General features: G+C 43.6%; 1 protein-coding gene and 1 long non-coding RNA gene across 10 annotated transcripts in view; one reads left to right on the top strand and one right to left on the bottom strand.

Moving 5' to 3' along the window:
• Nucleotides 1-67: 67 nt before the first annotated feature.
• LOC128109632 (uncharacterized) lies at nt 68-23,869 on the top strand. Of its 9 annotated transcripts, none has more exons than XR_008217873.1 (5): nt 68-573; nt 5,816-5,868; nt 8,858-8,957; nt 9,223-19,286; nt 23,530-23,869. It is a non-coding gene; the product is annotated as an uncharacterized LOC128109632 (long non-coding RNA). The 9 variants fall into 9 exon arrangements; XR_008217870.1 differs by having other exon boundaries at nt 8,853-8,957; XR_008217875.1 differs by having other exon boundaries at nt 5,816-8,957; nt 9,223-9,321; nt 15,503-19,286.
• Acmsd (aminocarboxymuconate semialdehyde decarboxylase) overlaps nt 3,092-25,286 on the bottom strand; it is a 39,770-nt gene continuing 17,575 nt past the window's right edge. Inside the window, exons 6-10 of the mRNA XM_052736800.1 lie at nt 23,602-23,695; nt 20,691-20,786; nt 19,212-19,384; nt 8,886-8,984; nt 3,092-8,397 (exon numbers count right to left, since the gene is read on the bottom strand). Of these exons, the coding sequence (XP_052592760.1) occupies nt 8,326-8,397; nt 8,886-8,984; nt 19,212-19,384; nt 20,691-20,786; nt 23,602-23,695 (534 nt within the window). The 3' untranslated portion in view covers nt 3,092-8,325. The remainder of the gene's footprint in view (nt 8,398-8,885; nt 8,985-19,211; nt 19,385-20,690; nt 20,787-23,601; nt 23,696-25,286) is intronic.

Genomic DNA, 25,286 nt, shown 5'->3' with positions numbered 1-25,286 from the left:
AAGAAAAGGTCGACGCGGTGCATGCTGGGTATGGGAAGGGAGTAAGGCGAAGGGGCGGGGCGGAGGAGAAGAGGTCACGCGGCTGCGCAATAGGGTTTGGGCGGATGCTTTCAACTTTGCGGTTTATTTCTCGGTCTGTGAGTTTGCGGGTTCATTGAAGACAGGAAAGTCTGTTCTCGTACGGCTTCACGCCACAGCCTCCATTTTCCTTACAGGTTCCTGGGTGTATTTGCTTGGGTGTGTTGGCTCCTGTGCCCACGAATGACTGCCGTCCCCTGGACGGCTCGGGAGAGGAGTCAGCTAGGAAAGACTGGGAAAAAAATAACGCTTTTTCTAACCGTGGTCGGCACCTCGGTGTCTTCTGTAGTTTTTAAAAAATCGCTAGTAGGCCGGGCGGCGATGGCGCACTCCTTTGATCCCAGCACTCGGGAGGCAGAGCCAGGCGGATCTCTGTGAGTTCGAGGCCAGCCTGGTGTACAGAGCGAGATCCAGGACAGGCATCAAAATTACACAGAGAAACCCTGTCTCGGAAAAACCAAACCAAACAAACAAAGTCGCTAGTAGATGTTGGAGGTAAACGCCTTTAAAACGTTACTTTAAATAAACCTAAAATAAACCCAAGGGGTGGGTTTATTTCATTTACTATTTTTAAAACAATGTGCCTGTGTCTCGGGCTGGCCTTGAATTCACTATGTAGCCAACGATGACCTTGAACTCCGGATCCTCTTGCTTCCACCTCCAAAGTGCTGAGATTACAGACCGGGGGCACCACTGCAGATATCTTTCTTTTTAAATCCCTTGCCAAACATTATGCAATTAATAATTGGAGGACATGACTTTCTAGGCCTTCCATACAGATTGGGCGTATGGTTTTAAACCTGTGTGTGGTTTCTGCTGCTCGAGGTTTGCAGAAGTTGGGGAGGAGCCGAAATGTCATAACCCAGGTTGTCCAGGAACTGACAGAGGCTGGAGGATGATTTTGAGCCCTAGATCCCCCTCCTCTCACCTCTGGAGTGCAGGGATTATAGGCCGGTGCCTGAAGAAAAAATTCTTTAGGATTTTATAAAGTAAGATCTCTTATAACTGATGATTAATTCCATCTTTTTGCAAGAAAATGCCACTTACTTGGTTACATGTTATCTGCCTCTGAGTTAATGCCTATTGCTTATGACCAATTTATGTTTAAGTTTTTAGCTGTATGCTGAAGACTGCAGTAGGGTAGTACAAACTGGCTTCTAAAAAAGCAAGTGAGCAGCCGGGCGGTGGTGGCGCACGCCTTTAATCCCAGCACTCGGGAGGCAGAGCCAGGCGGATCTCTGTGAGTTCGAGGCCAGCCTGGGCTACCAAGTGAGTTCCAGGAAAGGCACAAAGCTACACAGAGAAACCCTGTCTCGAAAAACCAAAAAAGCAAGTGAGCGCTGGGCTGGTGAGATGGCTGAGCAGCTAAGGGCACTTGCTGACAACCTTTGTTCAGTCACCACTGTCCATTTAGTAGAAGGAAAGAAGGAATGTCCTACAAGTTGTCCTCTGACCTTCACGTGTTCAATGACACACAGTCATAAATGTAAAGAAAACGACCCTATCTAAAAAAATTCCTAAAAAATAAATAAAAGGGCTGGTGTGTTTGTAATTAAAACTTGAAGTTTTTGTTTGTCAGTATTTTTGGGGTTTCTGCCCTCAGCCTACTGCCTGCTCCATCATACTATGCTAATGTCTTGATTATTGTAGGTGGTTATTGTGAACAGCTACCTAAATACCTTGTTACAGATATTATAGCAAGATAGCACATCTTGTTTCCTAGATTGATTAAAAGCAACATTCTATCAGTGCCTTCCTCCAACATCCATTCCTACTGAGAAAAAGAGAGAAAAACAAAACAAAACAAAAACAAAAACAAAAACCAAAAAAGAAATGGAGGAAAGTTTCTTCAACTTGGCAGAGAGCATCTACAGAAGACCATAGCCAGCATGATGCTTGATGCTAAGATGCTAAGATCCAGGACAAAGCAAGGCTGTGTCCTCTCTGTTGAGTCCTTTCAACATTGTATGAAGTGTCTTAGGTGATACAATAAAAAAGAGAAACTGAAAGCAGATTGGGAAGGAAGAGTTAGATCTATCTGTCCATAGATGATATAATTAAAACTTTTTAAAAACAATTGTATGTGTTGCTGCTGGCACACCAGAGCACACATGTGGAGGTTGAAGGACAATGTGAATGACCCTCTTCTTGCCTACCATATGGACTGTGGGGATTGAACTAGTCATCAGCCTTGGTGGCAGTGACCTTTATCCACTGAACTATCTTGTTAATCCATTAAACCCCATTCATTCATTTTTTAAAAACATTTATTTTTAAGTGTATGAGTGCCTGCAAGTATGAATGTGCACCACATGTGTGCATGGTGCCCACAATGGCTAGAAGACACTGTCAGATTTCCTGGAACTGGAGTTGTGAGCCAGGTAATGGCTGCTGGGGTCTGAATCTTGGGTCCTCCACAAGAGCTGGAAGATGCTGAGCCATCTCTCCAGCCTCAGCTTTTCCTTTCCTTTGGATACACAAAACTAACTGACCTTGGCCTTCTGTGCTGCTTCTCTAATTGGCCTCACATGATCTTGCTGCTTTACACTAAGAATCTCTCCCTTTCTCACTTCCATCCCCAGGAGTCTTTCTTGGCTTGTCCTTCCCTGCCACAAGACTTAAATTTATACTATTCTGTTAATTCTTTTGGGCAACTTCAATATGAAAATCTAAACGCTTCACTGTGATCTACTGATCTGACTAAATTTCTGGCTTCCTCTGTTTTCGATTGTCCACATGCTCCAATCTCTTCCTGGCCCTATCTCCTTTGCACTGTTGCCAGGCAGGAAGGCTTTTCATGGCTAACCAATCCTCTTTACAGTGGATTCCTTTGTCCTCTTTACAATGGCTTTCTTTGACTCCACAACTGAATATTTTACTTCCGCTCTCCTAGTCACTGTCACATTTTCCTTAATGTCTTTAAGGTAATTAGCAATAAAGAGAAATTTCCTTCTGTCCTCCTGGCCCTCCTCTCATCCTCTATTCTCTTGCCTCCTCCCTTAATGTTTCTCACTTTTCAAATTTCATCCCTTTTTTTTTTTTTTACATCTATACACCCTCCCCATCCAGTGCCTAGAACATTCTCGAATCCCTGGCACATAGAAAAATGTTCTTGTGAAGATGAATACGAGCATCTACTATGTTACTAGAAGTTTTGGGGTACTCCACTGGGGTGCTACATGTTACCTGGGAAACTGTGGTTACTTCTCGGGTTTCTTAGTATGCTAATAAAAAAATTTAAAAGACTCAGAAGAAACTTTAAGGACAACTTTATTAGGGTTTAAGGAGAAAAAAAAAATGCAGGGCCACCAAGCTATAAACCTTGGTATCTACCTGGAGGAGGAAGATGATGAGAAAAAAGCCATGCTGTTTGTAAGCTACCTGGCTAAAAGAGGAGAGCTAACAGAAAGAAGGAGAAATTCCAGTGTGTGTGTGTGTGTGTGTGTGTGTGTGTGTATTAGCATGCCTAGGCTTTGGCAAATATCAGAAGCTGATAGGCTTAATGAGGCTGCCTGGCTGTGGCCCTTAAGTACCTATGCAGAGGGCAGAGATCTGGAAAGGGAAAGTACACAACTTCATTCCAAGCTTAATATTTTTCCCATCCCTTTAGCATAATTGAAGGCAGTTGTTCTCAACCTGTGGGTTGCAACCCATTTGAGAATCTAATGACCCCTTCACAGGGGTTATCTAAGACCATCTGAAAACACAAATATTTACATTAAAATTCATAACTATCAAAATTACAGTTCTAAAGTGACAATGAAAATAATTTTATGGTTGGAGTCACCACAACACGAGGAGCTATATTAAAAGGTCATAGTGTCAGGAAGGTTGAGAGTCATTGCCTTAAGATGAGCCCACCTTTCAGAGGGGTGATTCCTTAGCCAGGCATTTGACCAGGCTAGCTGTAATCTTAGGTCTCTAGGCCATTAATTCCATACCATTTCCCTTAATGGACCTTTAACACTACTGTAATACCTGCATATATTTGTGACATTGAATAAAGTAATCAGGTCACCTGATAACCAGTCATATCCTGTGGTTGGTCTGGACTGTCATCTTGGGAGGATTGATAAGTGTCTAGCAGATTAGTACGGCACACATCTGGGGTTGCCTGTGAGGGCCTTTCCGGAGAGAAATTACCTGGGGAAGGACCCCTCCTGAACGCAAATGGAATAGAATAAAGGGAAGAAAGAAACTCCCCTTACCACAGGTACCCTCTCTGCTCTCCGGTCACTGTGGCATGAACTACCGTGTTCCACCCCGTCATACCTGGTACTGAAATCTCTGGTACTGAGCCGGAAGAAACCTTTTGGTTCAAGTTGTTTCTTTTGTACTTGATTACACCATCGGAAGAGTAACTAGTAGAGAAAGTTGGTACTGGGGAAGTGGAGCTGTTGCTGACACTGACTGACTGTGGTTGAGAAGAACTGATTGGAAGGAAGATGTCGGGAAGCCGGCTCTAGAACGCTTGGGAGTATGCCGACAGAACTCCTGGCAGAGAGCCAGTGAGAATGGGTGAGCCTGTGGCTGGGAACAAGGGCGCTACTGAGAATTGGAGCCTAGAGGCCATTTGTGTTATGGTGCCTAGATTCTGTCTATGCTCTAAGTCTATGGGAGGCTGGATTGATTGGTAATAGACTAGTTAAACTGGAGCAGGAAATTTGAAGGCAGCCCATTATCCCAGCTTTGGAATGGACATTCCTGGCTGCTTTTAACTAGTTTTATAGTGAGAACTGGGAACAAGAGAGCAGAGAAGATTTGAAAAAGAATTGGGTCAGAAAAGGATGGTGTTCCAAAATAAGGCTTAAGAAAGCATGGTGTTTGAAGAGATTAGGCTCTTAAAAAGAACCCAGGAGGGTGTGGGTGCTCTGTCGGCAGACAGTGCATTGAGGATGCATGAAGCCCTGGTTCTGTCCCAACACTGCATAAAAACAGACTGGGCGTGGTGGCACAGCCTGTAACCAGCACTGGTGGTGGTGGTGAGGTGGACAGGAGTCAGAAGTTCAAGGACATACTTGGCTACATTGTGAGTTGAACTCAAGGTCAGGCTAGGATACTTGAGATTGTCTTTTAAAAAAAAAAGCCAAGTATCTTGCACCAGGACAGTAGAAAAGATACTTTGAATCTATGCAATCAGTGAGCTCCCACTCATCACAGCTACAAGGATACAGAGATGCAAACTAATTGGATAGACTGTCCCTGGAGTAGAGAACTAACGCAGCGCTTTCTAAGGCGTTCCTTCAGGAGGCCCCTCCATCTGTGGTCAGAGGGGCTCAGCTACTGCTCAGGCTGGAAGCAGACACTGCTGTTGTCCACATGCTGCTAGGTCTGCAGGCAAACAAAATGTAAGAGTTGCAGAGTCATGGATGTCAGCCCACGCCGTTGCCACCAGGGCTAAGTCTCTGGGATTGAAGGATATTCCAAAGATCTGATATGTGGGGTCAACCAGGGGACCCTAGGTGCTTGAGCTCAAGAGTAGAGCAAGCAAAGCACTTCTCATTTTTATTATTAAAGCAAGCAAAACATGAGGTGATGTTCATGGTTAGCTTAAGAAAATACGTCATGGGAATACATTTGGCATTATGTCTTATCTTTGGTCACGTGAAAAGAGTCAAGAGTATTCCTCCCAGGCCTTTGCCTTTCCCACAGAGAGAATGTGGACATGCCAGATACTCCCTTCATGTCCTTGCTCTCAAGTCCATTCACTTATCATAGTTTGTACATTTCTTTCTAGAAGGCCACCTTGTGGGAAGAACGTTCTGCATTCTGCCCCATCCAAAGTTCTCAGTAAGTTTACTGCTTCCTTGCACAGACTCTCACAATAGAAGCCTCTATCCAGATTTCAAAGGAGAGTCTGGGAGGCTAGGCAATGTGTAACATTGTTAGAGTCCTTGCAGGCAGCTCCTTAGAGGGCAGTGCATGAATCTGTGAGAGTGAAATCTAGGATGAATGTTGTGGAGAACCCAGGATGTTGGTGATGTCAGGAAGTTGGGAATTCTCCTGAGGAAAGTATTGGGCAGTGTGGAGCCAGCCCAAGAGAGGCTAGGTGGCTTGGGAATGGCAAGACCATGGGGACTGATTTTCCCAAGCCCTGGCACAGCTCTATGAGCTCTGGGTACTGGACGTGGAGCTACAGGATTTAATATTTGCCCTGCCAGGTTTCAGTCTTGCTTTGGGCAGATCCTTCCTGGATTCTTTACTTTGGGAATGGGAATGTTTTTGATAGGTACTTGGGACTATATACCTTGATGTTAGCAGAGCACACAGCTAAGTGTTTGCCCCAGTCTCGGGAGACTGGACTAGAGCTTTGGAGCATTGGGGTTGGGGAGGGATTGAATCTTATGGTATAAGGAGATGTGTTGGAATGTCAGGTTGACTTGGGATGGTTAATCTTGAGATTACTAAAGCCCACTTCTAGATGTGTCTGTGAAGACCCTTCCAGAGAGGACTAAGAGACAGTGACCTTCCTTGAATGTGGGTGACACCATCCCATGGGCTGGGTCCCAGACTGAAAAAAGGAAAAAGGACCAAGTCCATGACCCCAGGCCTTCTCTCCCCCTGCCGCTGTCCCACAGTAGTGTGAGCTATTCTGCTCTGCCAGGCCTCCCTCTCCCACCACAACGGACTGAAACTTCCTTTGAGTTTTTTGTGTGTCCTTTTTGGTCACAGTGAAGCAAAGTAACTAACAAAAATATTATGTGTGTAGTTCTCAGACATGAAATATTTGAAAAGGAGTAGACATTTCTTCCAAAGATTTGGGGAAGGTGGAAAACAGTAACATATGCTTCCGATTGTTGCTTTGTTCAACTTTATTTTTCTTTCAAGACAGATTGGAGTAGTAAGTAGAGTGATAGTTGGGGAAAATTCTAGAAAGCAATGAGAGGAGCCGGAAGGAGGGGGTTATTGAAGCACAGATGGCGGAAATAAGAGAACGGGAGTCAGGGAGCAGGAATTAGGTCCCCTCTTTCTCTGTTGCAGAGCCGCCACAAGGTGTGCATTAACAGTGAGCCTGCTTTTGTAGAACAATGGGAAGAAAAGCAAGGATGCCTCCCAAGTTAAGAGGGTAGTATGGAAAGATTATCTGATGTGAAGGAGAGATGCTGCGTGCTACCCTGCCCCAGGCCCATGTCCCTTCGCTGCGACTCAGGTGGACCGGTGGGGCCTTGAACAAAGGGCATCATGGTGTCACCCACTCACTCCCCAGAGCTCACTCCACCTCCTGCTCTGATAAAAGTAAACTTACAGATGAAATTCCCTTTAGAACAAGTTTCATCCACTCCGAAGTCACACCTCTGTCCCCATAGCTTCTTTTTCTTCATTTTCTTCTGATCTACCTTCCCTCTTCTGTTTATTTACTTACTTATTTATTTTTGAGACAGACTCTCACTATGTATCCTTGGCTGGCTGGCCTAGAGCTTGTTACGCAGACCAGGCTAGCCTCAATCAGAGATCCACTGCCTACCTCTGCCTCCTGAGTGCTGGCATTAGAGGCATGCACCGCCATGCCCAGCCCACCATCCTTTTACTTTTTAAGGAAGTGTCCATCCATCCTCCTGGACTCAGCCCAAGTTCTAAGATCTGCCAGACTCTGGGAGACTAAAATAAATTGGACTGAAGTGTTTTTGAGCTTTCTGTTGGATCACTCAGCAATTATTCCATGAGCATTTGCCTTACTTTCTTAATTAGCTTTTGAGTTTGCACATATCCTGTGTGTAGTTTACAAAGACAAAAACATTCCCAGGGAATGACTAGACTATTGCAAAGTGTTACAACTGGAAAAAACAGATTACTTGAGCACAATTCCCGTATCTTGGATCAAAGTAGAGAATGCACCTGAGCCTTCTAGAGTAAGGCTGGTGTTGGATTTTCTCTATGTAGATCATTAATTATACATTAATTTTAAATCTCCAAATTAAATAGTTTTTATTTGCATATGTAGCAATGTACTGCTTTTCAGTACATTACATTTCAGAATAAAGACCTTATGAAACATCTTGTTATTATTAATAAGTTAGAATATTTGAGAATATTACCCCTCCACTCCTCACCCCTTTTCATTTAAAGACAGTCTCATGTAGCCCAGACTGGCCTGGAATTTGAATTCCTGATCCTCCTGCATTGTCCTGAGGGGGGATATTCCATTTTTTGGGTAACATAATTCAAAATAGAATTTTAGTGATGTGTGTATGACTCATGTTCAAAGACAGAAGTGATGTAGCTTCTTCGAAGTTTGTTTTTCTGTGGTTAATTGTGACATTCAAATAGTTTTCTCTCAAGACCCAAAAAAGCCAAGGCATTGCCAGCTGTGAGTTTATCCTGAATAAAAGAGAGAGAAAGAGAGAGAAGTTTTACTTTAAAGCATGATTGGCTTGATAAAGCACTTATTAGAGTCATTGATTACTTTTTTTTACATTTGTGTGTGTGTGTGTGTATGTGTGTGTGTGTGTGTTCTCATGCAGAGGATTTATGCATTTAGTTATACTGGGCTTATTTTAAGACATAAAGATTCTCTTGTTTTTTTTTTTTTTTTTTGGTTTTTCGAGACAGGGTTTCTCTGAGTAGCTTTGCGCCTTTCCTGGGACTCACTTGGTAGTCCAGGCTGGCCTCGAACTCACAGAGATCCACCTGCCTCTGCCTCCCGAGTGCTGGGATTAAAGGCGTGCGCCACCACCGCCCGGCAGATTCTCTTGTTTTTAATAGTCTAGCGATGTCAGAAGATTGAGTCAAATGAAAGTTGTAGGCAAATGAAGTATAATGGGCTCTCTGTTCAGCTCAGGAAGAAGACCGAGGTTCAAGGCATGTACCTTTGTTTCTTCGTCGAATTCTCCCATGGACTCTATCAACTTCCCGGGCTCCTGCTCACCTAGTGGAAAGGGGTAATCAGTTCCCAGAATGACTTTATCCTAAAAGGAGAAAAACACAATTTTATTTGTAAATATGAGAACATTAAAGAGCCTTCTGTACACTTAATTTGCTTATCATATACACCCGTCTGGTAAAACAAGCACTTTCTTCCTAATTTAATAAACCAGAACCGCTCTAAAACGTTAAAGACTTAAAGGTTCAGTTTCCATTTTGCTGTTTTTCTGTCCCAGCAGGTGTCACTATTAGGTCTTCTAAGAACTGTAAATCTACTTCCAGGCTTGCTTCTGAGTATGCGTGTCTACAAGGGTGGAGGCCAGAACACAGTCTCCGGTGTCTCGTTCCTGAGGTGCTGTCCACCTTGGTTTTTGAAACAAGGTCTGTCACTGTCCTGGAATTCATTAAAGATGCTCCTCTGGCTAGCCTGTGATCCCCAGGGCCACCTGTCTCTGCCTTCCCAGTGCTTGGAACGCAGGTGTGTACCATCACACCTGGATCTTTTTAATATGGGTTCTGGGAATCGGACCCAAGTAAGTATGCTTGTATGATGAACGCTTAATTGAATGGGCTATTCTACACCTCAGCCCGTTTATTTTCTTAGTAATTGAAATACAGAATACTGAAATATAAGAAATGGCTATTTACTTGATAAAACATACAGATATATTCTGATGAAATGAAATATTCTGCCTTTCTTATAATGACACATCACAAGTGAGCCTGTAAGAAAGTAGAGTTGGAAAGAAAAGTTTGGGCTAAATGGTAGTCTAACTCCTCATAGCTCTGTAAATAATTCCTTTGTTAACTTCTCTTGAGCTTTCCCACATGAAATGTGGCATCCTTTCTGCCAAGCTCTCTAAATGAGCCATGGTCCCTTCCAGTCACAGCAAGCCTTTCATAGTTGGCTGACTTGAATGGGTTGATTCCTCTGGTTGCAGTGTCCTAGTCATCTTGAACTCTGATTTGTGTGTGTGTGTGTGTGTGTGTGTGTGTGTGTGTGGTGTTTGGGGGTGGGAGATGGAGTACCATATGTGTGAAAGTGTTGGTGGAGAGACCAGAAAATGGTGTCAGAGCCACTGGTGTTGGAATTGTAAGTGGTTATAAGCTGCCTGATGTGGGTGGGTGTTGGGACCTGAACTTGGTCTTCTGCAAGTGCAGTGAGTGCTCTTAACCACTGAGATATCCCTACAGCCCTGTTGAACTCCACTTCATACTAATTAATTAACGTGGTATTTAGTTTTTAATTTTATAAAGTTTTAAAGCTACAGAAGAGTTGCCATGAAATTCAAGAATCTGCCATATAACCATCACCCAAGTTAAAAAGTTGTTAATATTTTGACACCTTACTTTGTTATTTTTAGGTATATGTATGTGTGTATGTATGTATGCATGTATGTATTCATGAAACCACGGTGAGTTTGGAGACATCATTGCCCTTTATTCCTAAATAAATTAGCGTTTATTTCCTAAAAACAGGACTTTTTCTTTTCTTTTATAACATGAACTTATTTGTGGTGTGTGTGTGTGTGTGTGAGAGAGAGAGGGATGGGGCGATGGTGACATGTGGAGGTCAGAGTACAAACTGTGGGAGTCAGTTCTCTCCTTCCACCCTGTGGGTTCTGATCAAACCCAGGTTGTCAGACTTGGCAGCAAGTCCCTTTACCCATGGAACCAGCTTGACTTCTTCTTTCTCCTCTCCTCCCTTCTCCTCTTCTCTTCATTTTTGAAAGGGTTTCATCAGATAGCGTTGGTTGGCAAGTGTCTTGCTGTGTAGACCAGGCTAGCCTAGAAACTCACAGAGATCTGACCACCTTTGCCTTCAGTGTGCTGTGATTAAAGACATGTGCCAACAGGCCTGGCTAAGGAGACACTTCTTATATGACTACAATGCACTTTCTAAAATCAGGAAATGCACCATGGAGGGAGGGAGACATGTGCTGCAGCGCACATGTGGAGGTCTAACCGCAAAGTTTTGGGAATCAGTTTTCTCCCTTCAGGAAGTGTAAGTCATTTGTTTATCTGTTTGTGTGGGAGAGATTTTACCTATTGAGTCAGCCCTCTGGCTCAATACAGTGTTTTGTTATCTTAACTGACACTGTTTTTTGGTTGTACTAACAGTGTGCACTATCCATCCATCCATCCACCCACCCACCTCTCTCTCTCTCTCTCTCTCTCTCTCTCTCTCTCTCTCTCTCTCTCTCTCTCTCAATCTATCTATCAATCACTATCTTATCTATCATATCTATCTATCTAATCTATCTATCTATCTGTCTAGAAAAGGGCTCCCTACATAGTCCTGGCTAGCCTGGAACTCACTATGTAAAGCAGGCTGGTCTAAAACTCACAGAGGTCCACCTGCCTCTGCCTCCTGAGTACTGGGATTAAAGGCATGCACCACCACACCCAGCTTATGTATTTACTTTAGTATTTGTACTTTGAGAATAATACTTTTATAAATTCATCAGTACCATGCAGTGTTGATACAGGCCTACATTGTGTAATGATAAAATCAAGGCATTGGGCTATCCATCAGCTAATCATTTAGTGCTTCTTTGAGGTGAAACAATTCTCCCATACCTATTTTGAAACATACAAGAAATTTCTGGGTCATATAGTAAGTTCCAGTTAACCTGGGCTACAAAGTGAGACCCTGTCTCCAGAAGCAATGACCAACCCACCAGCTAAAGAACCCCAGGAGATCTGGCATGTTACACAGTGGGATGACTATACATAATAATAATGTTCTGTATATTTCAAAAAGCCAGGAGAAATGACTTGTAATGTTTAACCATAGAGATATGCTTGGGTAGATATGTTTAACCTGATAGAAACATTATACCATTTACACATATATCAAAAATCATACCAGATATATGTGTACATATATATATATATATATATATATATATGTACACATATAGTGTTCAAAATAACTTCAAACTTAAAAAATACTTCAATTGGTAATATACACTGGAGGAAATGGTCATTTAAAAAATAGAAATTTAACCTGGGTGTTGGTGGTACATGCCTTTAATTCCAGCACTGAGGAGGCAGAGGCAAGTGGATCTCTGTGAATTTGAGGCCAGCCTGGTCCACAGAGTGAGATCTTATGTTATGTATATGTATATATATATTTGATGGCTAGGGAGATAGTTCAGAGAGTGCTTGTTGCCCAATCATGATGAACTGAGTTCAAATCCCCAGTACCTCAACTGAACATGTTTGTGCATGTGCCTATAATTCTAGTGCTGTGTGAGGCAGAGGCAGGAGGAGTGTTGGGGGCTTCCTGGCTGCCAGCCTAGCTCCAGATTCAGTGAGAGACCTTGTCTTAAGAGAACAAAACAGCGTGATAGGATAGAACCCATGATGTCCAACACACACACACACACACACACACACACACACACACACACACACACACTCACACACACACACACCCCCCACAGTTTCAAAGTCCATGATTGACTACCAAATCTATGTTTAGATTTCTGTATTCATTTGTATATGAAGCCAAGCAAATACACCTGCTGCGGAAGCCCTCAAGACACACAGTTATGTCTCCTTGCATCTGTGCCAGCAGCTGATCTTGTTCTAACACTCTGCTTGGTATGCACCAGGGGTTCATCTCCTCTTCTTGCTAAAGCTGTTTACATTTCCAACATACAACATGATTTTAGAGTCCCACGCTTATACTGCCCTCGTCAGCTCCATTAGCATGAAGATGAAATCCAGGCATTAATTTTCTAATTAGGAACTTTTCCCTTCCCAGCATGCTGGCATTCTCAAATATAAATATGCTTTAGGAAGCAGTCTGTCCTGTTTTAATATGGAGAAAGCAAAGGCGCCTAAAGCAGAAGTGAAAAGCAGTCTTCCAGTCTTCTGCAATTCATCCCTCCTGATTATTTCCTTGGTTTCCTTCTGTGTGTGTGCATGTGCATGTGTGTGTGCGCATGCATGTGCGTGTGCATGTGTGTGTGCATGTGTGTGTTCAGAGGATAGTGTCAGATGCCAGTCCTTCTTGACTTCCACTTATTTCAGACAGGGTCCTTCTGTTGTTTTTCTGCTGCATGTACCAGGATAGCTGGCCCTTGGGCTTCTAAGAGCATTGGGATTAAAGATGTTCACGCTGTGTATCTAGCTCTTAAACGGGTTCTGGGGATTCAAACCCAGGTGCCCAGGGATGCATTGCCAGTGCTTTACCTGCTGAGCCATCTCATTTCCCCAGTCCCTTGGATTGATTTTTTTTTAAAATTTTTAAATTCTACCACAGACCAGCAAACTCATGGTTTGAAAGGTTTAAATTATTACTTCGACTTGCTCTCAACTTCTTTCTATAGAAGGTTCTATATCTGCTTGTAACTTTCTGAGTTTTAAACTTTTCATGCCTTTTATTGGTAACTGTCTTAGTCACTGTTCTGTTGCTGTGAAGAGACACCATGACCAACACTTAGAAAGCATTTAATTGAGAGCTGGCTTACAGTTCAGAGGCTTAGTCCATTATCATCATGGTGCGAATCAGACAGGCATGGACTGGGGGAGTAACTGAGAGATACATCCTGATCCGTAGGCAGAGAGAGAGAGAGAGAGAGAGAGAGAGAGAGAGAGAGAGAGACTTTTGAAACTTCAAAGCCCACCACCAGTGACACACTTCCTCCAACAAGGCCACACTTCCTAAGCCTTCTAATCCTTTCAAACATTTCTACTCCCTGGTGACTAAACATTCACATATGTGAGCCAATTGGGACCATTCTTATTCAACCAACACAGTAACTCTTGATCGTCTCCAGCTTGATAGCAATTTTACAAATTCATTGGTTTTGAAATTGGTCTAAATCTGGGCTATCATCCTTAATGCTTTAGATTTTTTTCTTTTTAAATCCATCGTCCTTAGATTCTTTCATTTTGAAATAAATCCAGTTAATAGTAATTATTTAGCCATTATTCTTCTTATGAGGTGACTCTGCCCATAATAATTCTTTGAACTAGCCAGGTGGTGGTGGTGCACACCTTTAATTCAAGCACTCGGGAGGCAGAGCCAGGTGGATCTCTGTGAGTTGGAGGTCAGCCTGGTCTACAGAGTGAGTTCCAGGACAGGCACCAAAACTACACAGAGAAACCCTGTCTCGAAAAACAACAACAACAAAAATTCTTTGAATTGGAATTGGACTTGTAAAAAAAAAATCTTCTTTTGAGATGGTTGGAATATAACTTTGACACATATGCTTTCAAGTTGATTAACTTGAAAATTGCTTTAGTAAATGTGTGAATGAGTTGAAGGAACAATTTCTTGAATGGGTGTGGGGCTGGAGAGATGGCTAAGTGGTTATGAGCTTGTATTGTTCATGCAGAGGGACTGAGTTAGTTCCCAGCTGTACCATGAATCTTAAAAGATCTTATTAATAAAAACAAACCCGGAGCCAGGTACTAGGGCAAACGCTGAAAGATCAGTCAGGTAGAACAAGCCACAGCTGACCTCACCCGGCCAACTTCTCAGCCGATCCTGTTTCCTCAGACTGGAAGCCTCTGAGTCCTCATCCGAGTTGATCTCAGCTGAACTGCTGCTAAAAGACTAAAAGCTTAGCAAGACTCTAGTTCCTGGTCCTCACACCTTATATACCTTTCTGCTTCCTGCCATTACTTCCTGGGATTAAAGGCATGTGTCTTTCCCAAGCAAGACATGAGATCTCAAGTGCTGGGGTTAAAGGTGTGAGTCACCATGTCTGGTTGTTTTCAGTGTGACTTTGAACTCACAGAGATCCAGATGGATCTCTGCTTCCAGAAGGCTAGGATTAAAGGTGTGTATGCCACCGTTTTTTCTGGCCTCTATGTCTATCCAGTGGCTGTTCTGTTTTCTGACCCCAGATAAGTTTATTAGGGTGCACAATATATTGCGGGACACAATATCAGCACACCCAGCACCCATCTCAGGCTGCTCACAAAGCCTTGTAACTCCAGCTCCTGGGGGGTCTGACTTCTAGCCACTGTAGAATGTGCTGCTACTCATGTGCACATAACCACATCCCCATATATACACATATACAATAAAAACCCAACTTTTTTATTGTTTGAATATATGAAAGAAGGAACCCTGGTGTAATTAGTCCTGAAATATTAGGTACAAGAAAGTAGGCACAAGAAATGAAAGTCTTGTTAATGTGGAGCTCTTGTTTTGAGGGAAAGGAGATTGCATCAGGAAGGAAGTAAGGAAAAGAGACTCCTCAAGATTTGTGTGGTTCTGCAGGAAGGAGAGCACACACCCACCCATCAGTTGATAACCCCTCTACTTGATAGATGCTTAATAAATACTCGAGTAAAAATACTTTGAAAAATTGCTGCTTCTTCATTCGTCATGATGGTTAATATTGATCATCAATTTGACAGCATCTAGAATCACCTAGACGACAAACCTCTGGGCATGTCTGTGGTGGAGTTTCTAGATTGGGTTAATTGATGTGAGAAGACTCACTCTGATTGTGGACAGTACTATTCCATGAGCTGAATGAAATGGAAAAGGTCAGCTGAGCACCAGCATTCATCTCTTCCTCCTTTCTCACTATAGATGCTATGAGACTAGCTGCCATCTGCTCCTGCAACAATGCCTTCCCGGTTATGATAGACGATACCCTTGAACTGTGAGCTGAAATAAGCCCTTTCTTCCTGAAGTTGTTTTTGTCAGACATTTTATAACAAGAAGAAAAGTATCCAATTCACCTATTATCTTACAGCTGCAATTTTCCTGTGTATTAAATGAATCATAAGGAAGAATCCGGGGCTGAGGAAGCCCAAGCATGGCCTTGCACAGACAGTTGCTCTGCTGTCAACTGGCCTGACCTCCCTGGGACACACAAGACTGTGTCAGGTTCTCATCACATCTGTTCCCAGAAGAGTCTGTTCCCTAGGGATCTACTAAGATTATGAATCAGTTTCTGAAGATATATGTCTGAATGAGCTAATGTGGCATTTCACATCTACTGTTTTAGAAGGCCCCCTTTAAAGGTTCTGTGAGGGCCAGCTGTGATAGCACAGACCTGTAAACTGAGGCACTTAGGAGTGAGTATGAGACAGAAAATATGAGGTAGGCGGTACTGATCTGTTTAAGAGTGGAGAAATTAAGCTGAGCATAAGCAAGCAAGTGAGCATGCTCACATTCATTTCTCGCTGCTGTCCACTGTGGATGTGATGTGACCAGCTGCTTCAAGCTCCTGTCTTGACTTCTCCACAATGATGGATGGTAACCTGGAATCGTAAGCTGAAAGAAACCCTGTTATCCCCTCTGCAGCTTCTTGTCAGGGTGTTTTATCATAGCAACAGAGATGAAACTAGAACAGTCACCCAGCTACCACGTGCTAGAACCAGAATTTCCTCTCATTGTCCACAACTTCTTGAGGGAGAGTTAGAAGCCTCTCAGGAGGCTTACAGGCATCAAAACAGGGTTTCCCTCTTTCGTACTGCAGTGCATTGGAAGACATCATTTATCAAAGTTATTTGGAGATGGAAGTATAAAAATAAACATAAATGTCAAGTTGGGTGAGAGCTGGGCAGGAAACCCTGTTTGTCTCAAGTCATTTTAGAAGTGTTTCTATTAACATGTAACATTCTATTTCCTGCCATAGTCCTGGAACTAGTAAAATCTTTCTTTGATGACAAAGAATCTTTTTAGTGACGTCAGATCACTGAGTTTGGATTTCCAGAATCTTTGTAAAGCCAGATTTGGTAGCACCTATCCATGGTCTCAGCACGTCCATAGCAAGAGAGGGTAAGTGGGAATCCTGGGAAGATGGTGGGCCTGGTGGATGCAGCAGTGATAAGACTGTCTCCAAACAGGTGGATGGCGAGGACTGGCACTAGAAGTTGTCTTCTGATGTCCAAGCACCTGCGCATGTTCATGCATGCATGCATGCACGCATGTGCGTGCACACATATACATACACACACACACACACACACACACACACACACACACACACACACACGACTTGGATGAAGACACACAGGCTTAAGTACACTTGCAGAAATTCTTAGAGAAGTAAGAAAATGTATTGTTGGGCATTTTTGGTCTGTTGTCTTTTGTTTTGATTTTCATTTTTTTTTTTTGAAAGAGAGAAATGAAACAAAGTTAGGTGGGTAGGGAAGTCGGGAGGATCTATGAGGTGCTGGGGAAGAAGAAAATGGTCAAAATATATTGTATGAAAATTTTTTTAAATGAAATAAAAAAGAAAATGTATGATATTTACCCAACAAAAAACAGGATATATAAAACTAGTTGAGGCCTGAAAATGGTGATAATTCATGAGAAATTACAAGTAAAAATCTAAAGGCCAACCACTGATGAAGTCGTTGAGGAACATTCCCAGAAAAATCAAAGTTCAAAGGATCGTTCTGATCTGGGGATTGTTTTTAGAAGGGAATCTGCCCATGTGACTGTAACTAGAATTGGGGAGCATTACTATTTTAAAGAGAATAATGAAAACAGCTTCTAAGTCCTGGATCTACCGGCCTGCGAGGGCATAGAAAACTTGAGGGTTTCATGTCCAAATTATAGTCATTCAAGCTGTCACAGTGTGAAGACAAGACACTAGAACCATTACCTTTCCTGGGAGCCCTGCTCAGGATGTACACACACGTGCCCACTACCTGCTGTACCCACTGGGGTCACAGTGAACTTGCCAAGCTCTTCTTCTTCAGCTAGTGTATTTGTCTCAGGTACTATTTCAAGGTGGGAATAGTAACCCCCATTGCTGGTTATATTATTCAGAGGATGGGCTTTGAACTTGACGGTGGTGTTTTTCTCATGATGTTTCCATTTCCGAGAATGCTAGTGGACACTCTGTTCAATGGGGCACTGTTCAGAGTGGCCCTTTGCCCAGCTTCCTGTCTCTTCCCCTCTTCTGCTGCTAAAAGTTCAGGACCCACAGTAGCCTTTGGGTTCTCTCCTTTGCGCTTTCCTGCTTACATACTTGCTCCCATTTTCAGTATTTCCAGATACTTTTAGAAAATTCTATGGGGCTGGAGAGATGGCTCAGCAGTTAAAAGCACTGACTGCTCTTCCAGAGGGATCATTCCCGGCACCCACATGGTAGCTCAAACTCCAGGATCCAACACCCTCACATAGACGTACATACAGGCAAAACACCAATAAAATAGAAATAAATAAATTAAAAAAAGACCACCCTCTGCATCCCGGGTGAAATTGGAAACCTTCTACAGATACGCATGTGCAATAAGATGGAACTGAAATGTGATCGCTCCTCTGTGCTCCTTAGTCATCTACTACACTCTCCAGTCCTGTGTGCTGAAATCCAACCAACTGGGCATGGAGAATACTTGAAACAATCTCTCACCCATGCTCCTCCTGCTCCTGTGGGTAGCCCTTCACCCCTAACAACCCTAACAAAGCTCACTGGGTCACCAAAAAGGGGGAGAAGGGTGGAGGTTAGGGGGTATGCTTGTTATTTTTGTCAACCTGACACAAACCTAGACATACCTGGGAAACTTCGACTGAGGCGTTGCCTGTCTCAGATTGGCCTGTGGGCATTGTGTTAATGGCTGTGAGAGGGCCCAGCCACTGTGGGCGGGGCCATCCCTGCGCAGGTGGGTTTGTGTGGTGGAAGGAAGGTACTGAGCAAGCGTGCTCCTCCTTGGTTTCTGCTTCAGTTCCTGTCTCCAGGTCCCTGCACTGAGCTTCTGTCCTAGTTTAGAACGCACTCTAACCTGTCAGCCCAATAACCTTTTCCCCGCCCAGGCACGTTTGCTAACGGTGTTATCACAGCGACAGAAAGCAAATTAACAACTAAGACAGGAGAAAGAGAGGGTGATGGGAGTAAATATGATCAGAGCACATCATACACACGTGTGACTATGTCATAGTGACTCAATGGGAAAATACTTTGGAAAATAGCTTTTGTTTTTAACATGTAGAAGCTGACTCCCTTTAATTACCTCCTAAGCAATAGAATAAAGTAGACCAAGTAGACACCACTCACTTTGTATTATGATTGTAAGGGATCTAGAGCATTTAGGAGGGTGTGTATAAGTTATATACAAAAACTATACCACTTAATATAAAACAATTGGGCATCTGAGAGTTTTGGTATCTTTTGGGGTCCTGGAATCAATTCTCTTTGTACCAAGAAGCAATAGTACATATTTCGGATGTTTTACTAACTCGAACTTTCCTTTTCCCTCAAAAGTGTCTAACCTGTCAAGTAGCAGGCTGCTGGTCTAGCCTGCTGCTTTCCACAAGCCATCCAAATGGGACCCCAGCTTACCTTTCCTATGACATCTGTCAACAGCTTCAGAGACCGAGGATCGTGAACCAGGGAGTCTGTGTAGAAGGAGCCAAGGTATTTCCTGGGGTCAGATGAATTGTCCTGGGCACAGAGATCTGGGCGCATGTTGAATCCATGGGCGATTCTTCCTATTGTGAAGGGGAAGGCACCACCTGCAAGGAGGCAGAGGCAGGAGGATTGCAAGTTCAAAGACTAACTGCTTGGTCTACAGAGTGAGTTTAAGGCCAGACTGGGAAACTAGTGAGAGACTGTCTCAAAATAAACTTAAGGGGCTGGAGAAACAGCTTGGCAGGTTCTTGTTGTTACAGAAGACCTCTGGTACCCAGCACCCATGACAGGCGGCTCACAACTACCTGTAACTAGCTCCAGTGGCTCTGACATCCTCCTCTGGTCTCAGAAAGCACCTGTGCACACGTACACACACACACACACACACACACACACACACACACACACACACACACACACAGACATATCAACAACAATAACCTTTTTTAAAAATTGAAAAGGGCGCTGGGCGGCGGTGGCGCACGCCTTTAACCCCAGCACTCGGGAGGCAGAGCCAGGTGGATCTCTGTGAGTCTGAGGCCAGCCTGGTCTACAAAGTGAGTTCCAGGACAGGCACAAAAGCTACACAGAGAAGCCCTGTATCGAAGAAAAAAAAAAAAAACCAAAAAAAAAAAAAAAACCAAAAACCAAAAAACAAAAAAAAAAAAAACCCAAACAAACAAAATTCAAAAGGGCTTGGATGTAGCTTGGCATAGAGCACCTGCCTAGTGTGTGTGAGGCTCTAGAGTCAATGCTCAGTAGCACTAAAAATAAATGAGTAATAAACAAACAAACGAATAAATAAATGAAAGATGGATGGGGAGATAATTCACTTGGTAAAGTGAACGACTGTGCAGTGACATGTGAGGACTTTGAATGCCAGACATATGTAATACAGTCAGGCATCCTGTAATCCCAGCTCTGGGAAGGTGGAGACAGAAGGATCCCAGGGCTTGCTAGCTAATCAGTCTAGCCAGATTGATGAGGTCCAGGTTTAGTGAGGGACGCTGTCTTTAAAAAAAAAAAAAAAGGTGGGTGGCACCTGAGGAACAATACCCAACATTGGCCTCCTTGTCCTTGGCCTCCACATCCATCCACATGCATCCACAAGCATGCACAAAAAAACATGCTAAATACACACATGAAAGAAGAGACCAGAACCATCTCGTCCTCCAAGCACTGTCCTTTGTCCTTTCCTTGCCCATGAATGCACAGAGGAAGGGTCACATGAGGACCCAGGAGAAGGCCACCATCTATGTGCTAGGAGGAAAGCCCTCACCAGAAACCAGGCCTGTCAGCACTATAGTCTCCAATTTCTAGCCTCCAGAACTGTGATGAAATGTTGCTTTAAGTCACCCTGTCTGTGGCATTTTCTTAGGCCACTCTGAGCTGATGTGAATAGGGACTCACCTCCATGTGCAAAGCACACTTTGAGTTTGGGAAACTTCTCAAACACCCCACCCATGATCATGGAGCAGATGGCCATGGTGGTCTCCGATGGCATCCCTAGAAGAAGAAATGGGTTGTGTGATTCAGGGCTTGTTAACTTAAGCAAGAGGCTTAGGGACAGTGGCTGCAGAGCAATAGCTAAGTTGGGGACTTGTCGTGATGTGAAACACGGGGTCCCTCTGCCCAGAAATGATTCCAATGTATCCAGGGCATTACTTAGCCAAGAAGAACCACCGAAGGTCCCCATTTGCTGTTTCAAGGAGAGGGGCCTAAGAGATGGAACCGGCAAAGGGCTTGGCTTTGGTCCTGATGAGGCGGCAAGCTTGGTTTAGCTTGGGATTCCTGTTTGGTTTGGGGTTATACACATCTCCCCGTGTAACAATGCCCTCGGCAGCCCAATCCCTTCCCTTGCACATAGTATGCAAACACACATGCACACCTCTCCAAACAATGAACCTAGCAACCTCAGAACCTCTAGGCCCCCAATCTGCATCAGATTACATATACTCTCCTTTCTGAATGATGTTGTTAAGTTTCCCCAGCCCTGGTAACAATCAAACTTGGCTCATTTCGGCCGGGCGGTGGTGGCGCACGCCTTTAATCCCAGCACTTGGGAGGCAGAGCCAGGCGGATCTCTGTGAGTTCAAGGCCAGCCTGGTCTCCAAAGCGAGTTCCAGGAAAGGCGCAAAGCTACACAGAGAAACCCTGTCTCGAAAAACCAAAAAAAAAAAAAAAAAAAAAAAAAAAAAAAAAAACTTGGCTCATTTCTATTCAAGTGTATTCCCAACATATCCAGCTAGGAAGAATAAAAGGGCCTATCTGGCCTGAATTGGTTTGGGGTACATATACAGTAAGACAAAACTGTCTTCTAGTAACCTATTAGGGAGAATCTTACATTAATCATCTTATGCCTACATAAGTCAGGTGTATAATTAAAATAAAATGCATTATGGGAAGTGACATTCATAGTAAGTGTTGGGTCCCCAACCTTAAAAGGCAGCCAGTGATTATGTTTCAAGATGAGTCTGGGCTCACTCAACTCAGGCTGGACACAGAATTGCTGGCAGATAGATACGAGATTACAAGCAGCCAAGAAAAGCCACTTCCCTTGTCTCTTTCTACCTCAGGCAAATGGGGGAATCTAGTTACATACCAAAGCCTACACTAACCTGCAGGCTCCTTCAGTCCCTTTTAACATGAAGCTATGGTGAGTTTCAATGCTATTCGGCTCTTCTGGATCTAACCCCCCAGGCTATTCCAATTTAGATATTCTTCCTCCCCCAACCCTTCGGCTACCTGCTCCCTTTAAAACCAACCACTCCCCACCCCCCCACCCTGACCTTCCTCTCTGCTCCTCTTTGCCTCCTGGGAGGTAGCTGTGGCAACTTTGGACTCCCCAAAATGCCTCTGGCTATTCTCTCTACCACACTAGAGTTATGCGGCAGCTTCATATTTACAATAAACCTTTTCTTTCCATGCACCATGGATCAGTCCAGTTCAGTGGTTTCACTGCACCCTTACTTACAGTAAGAAAATAAACACACGACCCAATCTAACAAACAAAACAGAGAACCAGATTATCAGTGTATCTACCGTCTGTACTATCTGTTCACTCCTAATAAAGTTACTCTGCAAATCTACGTGAGTCCTTATTTTCAGCTCCTTGGATAAGGGACCAAGAAGCTGGAACCCCCTGGCCTGGCCCTGATTCCCAGTAACACTGATTCCTTCTGTTTTCTTCTCAGAGCTGAGGACCAAACCCAGGTCCTTGTGCTTGCTAGACAAGTGCTCTACCACTGAGCTGAATCCCTAGCCTCTCTCCTTTCAGTCTGGATACGTAGTGTTAGTTAGGCTTCTGGGCAGAATGACAGCTCTTGGGATGTTCTGCCCTTGGCCTGGGAGCAGTTGTTTGGTGTTCTCGCCTGTGTTTCTTCGTGGGGAATGTGCTTTCCTGTCTTGTAGGGTTTTTGTGTAGTTTTGTACATAATGATCTCAGTAAAGTTCGTGGTTATGACTTCACATTGGAGGTGCTCAGCAAACATTAGTCAGCTCCCTCGGCTCTATTTCCTCATCTGTGAACTTAGGGTAGTTGTCAGGTCCAAATTCTGCCAGTTAGACAAAAGCCAACTTTCCTCAGGAACTTGTGAAGCCACTCCTCTTTACCAAGGGGGCCATTTCATTATCAGAAGGGACAAGTGGCTCTCTGTGGTGCCTATTACCATACCAAGGCACATGCTGGCCTCCAGGCTCCCTCAGTATCACGAGTACCTGTTACACATTTCAGAGTCCATACTGGCATCCTGGCTCTTCTCACTCCCTCTTACCCTGAACTTCCTGCCGCTCAGAAACTTCCCTCCCCCCAACCATACCTTGGAGTCATCACGCCTTCAGTTTATACAGCAGTGATGCTTGGTTCCTAGCAATGGGTTAATTTTAGGGTTCTGTGATAGTATCTGGTACATCACTACAGCTCACTAAATGTTAACGATTACTATTAATCCTGCCAAGTCTCTGCTGCTTCTTGGAGCTAAGGCTGAAAATTATTGGGTTGATGTGAATTTCTTCAAATGCTCCACACTCCTAGAAGCAGCAGTTGGCTCATGTTGGATGCTTTAGCCCCCAAGGAACTGACAAAGTTGGAGAAACTGAGTCTTCAAGTGATTGCTCATTAACTAGGAGGTACAGTTAACAGGAGAAAATGTAGTCAGGTAGATCTGTTAAATTGGAGTTAGCTGAGTAAAAGCCTAATCATGGTAGTTGCTATTACTCTCAATCTGATCCCACTTTCTTCCTCTGGCAGAATGGAGTCCCATGGATAACTGGAAAAACCCAAGAGTTGAAGCTGTGCTCCTGACCCCAGTCCAGCACAAACCTACGAGCCAAGGCAGCCAGTATTTGGCCATTCGACCATCCATCTGCATATCCCAGGGATGCACGAACAGAGAACAGTTCAGCCTCTCAGCTGCCTTAAATAGAGCAATGAGAAAGAGGTTATTGGGGGCCACCACTTTTTTATATCTCATTCCACGTTGATCTGAGCAAATAAGCTCAAATACTTTGAAATTCCTTCTTGATCAGTATAGAAGATTCCTTGACCAATTATTACTGCTTGAACAAATAAAAAGAACTCTCAGAATTAACCATAGGTTGATGAATTTAACATATTGCTTGGTGAAAGAAATTACAGGAAACATCCACCACTCAATGGTGTGTGTGTGTGTGTGTGTGTGTGTGAGAGAGAGAGAGAGAGAGAGAGAGAGAGAGAGAGAGAGAGAGAGAGACAGACAGACAGACAGACAGACAGACAGAGTCTTTCACTAGTCTGAAGCTCACTGATTTGTCTAGGTTGAGTGGCCAGTGAGCACCAGGAATCCATCTGTCTCTATTTCTCCAGTTCTGAGTTTCTAAGTGCATACCAACATGCCTAGCTTTTTTACACGGATTCTGGAGACTGAATTCAAGGTCTTGGACTTCCAAGGTAAGCACACTATTGACTGAAAATCTCTCCAGCCCCAACTCAAACATTTTGATGAAGAGCAAATGCCTAAAGTCCAGTCCCACACTTCAAATGCAGGGGAATTTTTCCCACTGGTGCCTGCACAGTGCACCCCTTCAGGATGACTGGGAGGGTATCCTTGGAGTCAGGGCAGGAGGGCTCCCTCCTTCTCCCCTCTTAGAAACCTGGAGCTTCAGAAAGTGAGGAAATGAGAGCCAGACATGTTTGTGTATACCTGCCAATGCAAGTTCAAAGCCAGCCTGAGCTACATAGGGAATGCCAGGTTAGGTACTAGTGCACAGACAGACCCCATATCAAACAAACAAACAAGTACATAAATAAATAAATAAATAAATAAATAAATAAATAAATAAATAAATAAATAAATAAATAAATAAATAAATTCAGGAAAATGATGAGATAGGGATTAGGCCCTTACAGATAGAATGGGGTAGGCTGATCTGATCTAAGTCATGAAGACAGTTGGATCCAACAGTGATGGGGTGTCTGGGTCTGTGGGTACTCTCACTGTTCCTTGAGCCCAGTGAGTCTCTCAGCACTCTCCCATGAATGAAAGGAATTTACTGAAGAGAGAATTCTCAGTGTCTGAGCTGGGTAGATACTAAGATGAATACTATGGGCTAACCTGCCTCAAGAGCTTGTGGGAAATGGAAAGACCATGTGGATGAAATGATCTTTAGTCAACAAAATGTTTGATTAAATCCTCTCAGTAGTTTTACTGGTGAGTTTTTTTTTTCTCAGCTCGACACAAGGTAGACTTTTCTGGGAAGAGAGAACCTCAACTGAGAAACTGTCCATTAGACTGCCTGTAGGCAAGTCTGTGGGGACCTTTTCTTGATTAATGATTGATATGGGAGGAGCCAGCCCACTGGGCAGGTGGTTCTCCAGGTTGCTTTGGTCACGGTGTTTTATCACAGCAGTAGAAGGAAAATTAGGACAATAGTCATTAATACTAGTGATCACCAAGGTTCTAAACAAGCTTTCATTAGGACATTTTCTTTTTAAGCATATTGGGACACAAGTGTGACTCATCCTACCTC

Source organism: Peromyscus californicus, unplaced genomic scaffold (assembly GCF_007827085.1).
Source record: "Peromyscus californicus insignis strain IS unplaced genomic scaffold, ASM782708v3 Scaffold_14__1_contigs__length_90479793_seg_2, whole genome shotgun sequence".
NCBI classification, from domain to species: Eukaryota; Metazoa; Chordata; class Mammalia; order Rodentia; family Cricetidae; genus Peromyscus; species Peromyscus californicus.
This window is presented reverse-complemented; position numbering and strand designations above follow the sequence as displayed.